Below are 5,048 nucleotides of genomic sequence, written 5' to 3' on the forward strand. Positions count from 1 at the left end.
CACTCTAAAGCAGCGTCCACATGGACAGGGGCTCAGGAAGAGCGGGAAGCTGGGGTTACACCGCCAACTCCTAGGGAGGAAGGCACCTCCACCCTGCAGGGTGTCAGGAGGAGCCAGCCGCACTACAGGCATCCACACAGGAGGATGGTCCAGCCAGGAGGCCCAGACACCTAAACTGATGCTCCTCAAGTTCCACTAAGAAAAACCTGTAGGAATGACAAGGTTTAAATCCAGAACCACAGGAGCAGGGTTTGCTTTTGTGGTTGTTGTTTGGTTTAATGTAGATGGACACATGCCTTTATTTTATTTTTATGTGGTGCTGAGGATCAAACCCAGTGCCCAGGCAATTACTCTACGAACTAAGCTACAGCCCCAGCCCCAGGGGCAGTTTTAATACATTTACTATTTTTTCATTGATGATAAGCAAACGGCAACTTAGCACTGCAGGCAGACACAGAGGGTCTTGTGGCCTCAAGCTACCTTGGCACGCGCACAGGGCATGGACCTCAGTGGGCCACCTGCAAACACCCCCTGGGGCCAGCCACCTGGACAGCTGAATAATACGGAAAACAGTGCACGTCAAAACCAGGTTACATCCCCGGCTCAGGAAGGTTCCTGCGAGTTGGCTGCAGGGAGACCGCGGCGATCCTGCGGGCCAGGGACCCCAGCGCCTCTCAGCCGGGCCGCCAGGGGGCGGTCACGAACAGCCCGGACCAGCTTCCCCAGCAAGGAGGCCCGGGACCGGTGGGTGCCTCTCACCGCGCGGCCAGGTAGCCCGAGGCCACCAGAGCCAAGCGGGCTGCAGCAGTGGGCGAGCACACAGCCTGGCTGGTGAGGCGATGCCACGCCAAAACGCGCAAAAGGATAACACATCCCACAAGCCGCAGTGGCGGAATGCAAGGGCCCCCCACCCCTTAAAACTGTCCCCAAATTCACCAAAGGGAAACAGGGCCTGGCCATTCCAACGGCTGCAGAAACCAGTCAAGTTCAACACGTACTCCAGACACAGGAAAAGGGACCTGCAAATTAGAAATGAAAGCAACCTCCCTTCATCTAAGTCGCACTCTCGCATGCACGGTCCATGTCACCCAACAGCAGAGTGTTAGAGGCATTAGCCCAACCAGGAGTCCAGTTGTCCACTACACCATGAAAGCCCTGTCCTGATCAGAACAGTGGATCATGAAGATGAAAAGGGAACACATACTTCCAAATTTCACTAAAATGAGTGTCAGCACAGAAAATCAAAGAAAATCTACAGGTGAATCATTGGAATTAAAAATAGAACTTGGCCTGAGGCAGTGGCCCAGGCCTGTAATCCCAGCCACGGGGAGGCTGAGGCAGGAGGATCACGGGTTCAAAGCCAATCTTAGCAAAAGTGAGGCACTAAGCAACTCAGTGAGACCCCATCTCTAAATAAAATACACAATAGAGCTGGGATGTGTCTTGGTGGTTGAGTGCCTCTGAGTTCAATCCCGAGTACACCCCCCCAAAAAATAGAACTTGGTAAGGTTGCTGAGAACAAGAAAAACACACAAAAACAATCAACAACAGTTAGAAAACACAATTTTAAAAGGTACCATTTCCTACAGCAACTGGGGGGGGGGGGGGACAAGGTGTGTGCATAACAATGACTCTAACCAGGAAAGCACTTAAGGCAGGAAACATCAGAGTATAAGTGTAAATATAGCCTAAAACTTTAAAATATGCTGATATGTTTAAAAAAAACATTTTTTTTTTTTGTATGTAGATGGACAGCATGCCTTTATTTCACTTGTTTATCTTTATGTGGTGCTAAGGATTGAACCCAGTGCCTCACACATGCTAGGCAAGTGCTCTGCACTGAGCCCCAGCCCCAGCCCATCATGTTATATGTTTCACATACATGTTCAGTATGTTTAAAATATATATGACATCCACAGATAAGAATTCAAAATCTTAAATATGACAATTCTCCCCCAAATTAATCTGCAAGTTCAGCTCAGGTATAATACACATTCTGATAAAGATTCTTCCTGAAACCTGATAAGCTGAAACCACAGATACACCACCCAGGCTGTCCAGGTCACTACAGGCTGTCCTGGTTCGGGCATCAGGATGCTAGAATAGGGACACTCTAAGAGACCTAGAGCAGACAGAAGCCAGGGGCTTGAAAAGATGGAATAGGACAGGTCATGGAAAAACCCACAGATGCGGCCAGATCTGTTATCCACGTGGGGAAAATGAGAGATGGAAACCCTGCTTCAAAAAACAAACAAGATTTAATTCTAGGTGGTTTAAACTCCAAACTTATCAGGCAAAAGTGGTGCATGCCTGTAATCCAGAAACAGGGTCATAAGTTCAAGGCCAGCCGCAGCAATTTAGAGAGACCCTATTTCAAAATGCAGATTGAAAAGGGCTGGGGATATGGCTTGGTGACAGAGCACCCTGGGTTCAATCCCCTGCACCACTAAATAAATAAATAGTCTCTAAACTTTGAAAGCTTCACACACACACACACACACACACACACACACACACACATAAATCAACTTTTTGTCACTGGGACAAAACACCTGAGAACACTAACGTGAAGGAGGAAAGCTGGCTCCATTGTCCTGGGCCTGAGGTAAGGAACAAGATCATGGCTGACGGGTGTGCAGGAGGAGAGCTGCTCGGCTCTTGCAGCCAGGAAGGACAAGCCAGGAAAGGGCCAAGAACAAGGCTGAGTTCCCAGAGTACCACCCCCAGGACCCACTCCCTCCCCCTGGGTCCCAGCCCCAGCTTCCTCCACCCCCCCAGGGGGATTCAGAGGGTGCCCCCATGAATGGACCCACTGATGAGGTTGAGCCTTCAGGATCCAGGCACTGCCCCAAGTCCCCCTTTGCGCACGGCTGCATTGGGGACCAAACCTTCCCAGTGAGCCTCTGGGGGACACTTCATAGTCAACCCCCCACGCACACACACTTTATTACATTCAGATGAAAACTTGGTAAAAGGGGGAAGGAAGAGGGAAAGGGGGTGGAGAAGGAGAAGGAGAGGAAGCTGGAAGCTGGGATGAGCCTGCAATCGTGCATTATTGGTCAGAATGCAAACGTTCAAAGCACTCAGACCTCCATACAAAGAGTCAGAGCCCAATTCTGAGTGGCCAAAGGATGTGAGGAGGAAACGAAAAGAAAGGAAAAGGGACCTAGAAAATGAGATGACAGCAGTGGCCCTCCCCAGGGGTCCTGGTCAAGCCCAGGGTGAGGAGGGAGTGGACAGGCCTGGGGCCTCCTTGCCTCCTCAGCACCGGCTGGAACCCTCACCGTCACCATGGAAAGGGGCTGAGGGGCAAAGGCAGGCGCAGCCACTCCAAACACACTGGGAGCCTCCGCAGAAGGTGGTGCTGCTAGAGACAGTGACAGATCAACCAGAGGTCACCTCTGTGAACAGTGCTACAGCCAGAGATCAAGATGGGCCCACAGTCACCTGGAGACCCTTCACCAGCCGTCTCAGGAGAAGCCGGCAGCAGGAGAAAGACCACGTACCACCAGTTACACAAAGTTTGAGCATGCAAAGTAAATTGAAAGGCCATCCATGCTCAGTAGGAGCATGAGGCCCTTGGAGTGGTAATTCCAAGGAGGCTCCATCTGTGTTGTGATTATTTCCGTAAGTTGGATGTTTTCTATGGCTATGTGATACATTATTCTCTGTACCCTTTGCAGATCTAAAACAGAGAACTTTTTAATCAAATATAACTCTTCAGGTAACAAAAATGGGCTGCACCCTGGGACCTTCCTCCTGTATGGACACAAATTTGACAAAAGAGCTGGCCCCACTGGGCACCTGACAAGCACTAAACATGGGCCATACACAAGGGTTGCTGTTAAGAGGGACTCAGGATAAAGAGGACCTAAAAATGGCACAAACAGGAACCAGGAAGTGACCAGGTGCCCAACTTCACACCTGACCCAGGCAGGTACTTAAAGCCCTGGCTCAGGAGGCCCCACACCTCACTCCTCCCTCTCCACCTGCTCCTCTCACCTCCTCCACCCTCCACCTCCAGAACCATGACCTGCTGTGGCTGCTCAGGGGGCTGTGGCTCCAGCTGTGGGGGCTGTGGCTCCAGCTGTGGCTCTTGCTGCAAGCCCGTGTGCTGCTGCAAGCCCGTGTGTTGCTGTGTGCCAGCCTGTTCCTGCTCCAGCTGTGGCTCCTGTGGGGGCTGCAAGGGGGGCTGTGGCTCCTGTGGGGGCTGCAAGTCCAGCTGCTGTCAATCCAGCTGCTGCAAGCCCTGCTGCTGCCAGGACAGCTGCTGCAAGCCCTGCTGCTGCAAGCCCTGCTGCTGCCAGGATAGCTGCTGCAAGAGCAGCTGCTGCAAGCCCTGCTGCTGCAAACCCTGCTGCTGCAAGCCCTGCTGCTGCCAGGACACCTGCTGTAAGTCCAGCTGCTGCAAGCCCTGCTGCTGCCAGGATAGCTGCTGCAAGTCCAGCTGTTGCAAGCCCTGCTGCTGCCAGTCCAGCTGCTGCCAGTCCAGCTGTTGCAAGCCCTGCTGCTGCCAGGACAGTTGCTGCAAGTCCAGCTGCTGCAAACCCTGCTGCTGCCAGTCCAGCTGCTGCAAGCCCTGCTGCTCTTCAGGCTGTGGGTCCTCCTGCTGCCAGTCCAGCTGCTGTGTCCCCGTGTGCTGCCAGTGCAAGATCTGATTTCTGATTTTCAACTTTGCAAGGTTCTTACCAGGTTGATGCCATTCCTGGTCAGGAGTCAGGGATTCCTGCCCAGGCTTTCCCAGTTATTCCTGGCACCCTCTGAGCCAGTCTTTTTCTCCACCCATAGTCCTCTCTCCTGTCCTCCCTTGCCAAACATGCACACTTCTCTCTGGACTCCTGCCGAGAAATGCCACAGGCCCTTGTCTCCAAGGAGAATGGCTTCCAGTGCCTCCTCCTCCAACCTCTGCTGACCCTCCTCACCCCTGCTGCCCGTGCCCATCCCCACCCTTCCCCATCACAGGCAGCCTGCAGCAGCAGGGGGTCCTCAGCTGCTTGCTCTACAGTCTCTCGGAGCTCAGACCTCTGTCCTTAGACATCTAATAAACC

The 5,048-nt window shown here is 52.7% G+C and overlaps 1 protein-coding gene across 1 annotated transcript; it reads left to right on the forward strand.

The window, feature by feature from the left end:
* The first annotated feature begins 4,028 nt into the window (after positions 1 to 4,028).
* LOC143641405 (uncharacterized) lies at positions 4,029 to 4,658 on the forward strand. The gene has a single exon (XM_077108734.1). It carries the CDS (start codon positions 4,029 to 4,031, stop codon positions 4,656 to 4,658), a length of 630 nt encoding a protein of 209 aa, XP_076964849.1.
* The last annotated feature ends 390 nt before the right edge of the window (positions 4,659 to 5,048 follow it).

The sequence above is a fragment of the Callospermophilus lateralis genome, chromosome 2 (genome assembly GCF_048772815.1).
Source record: "Callospermophilus lateralis isolate mCalLat2 chromosome 2, mCalLat2.hap1, whole genome shotgun sequence".
NCBI classification, from domain to species: Eukaryota; Metazoa; Chordata; class Mammalia; order Rodentia; family Sciuridae; genus Callospermophilus; species Callospermophilus lateralis.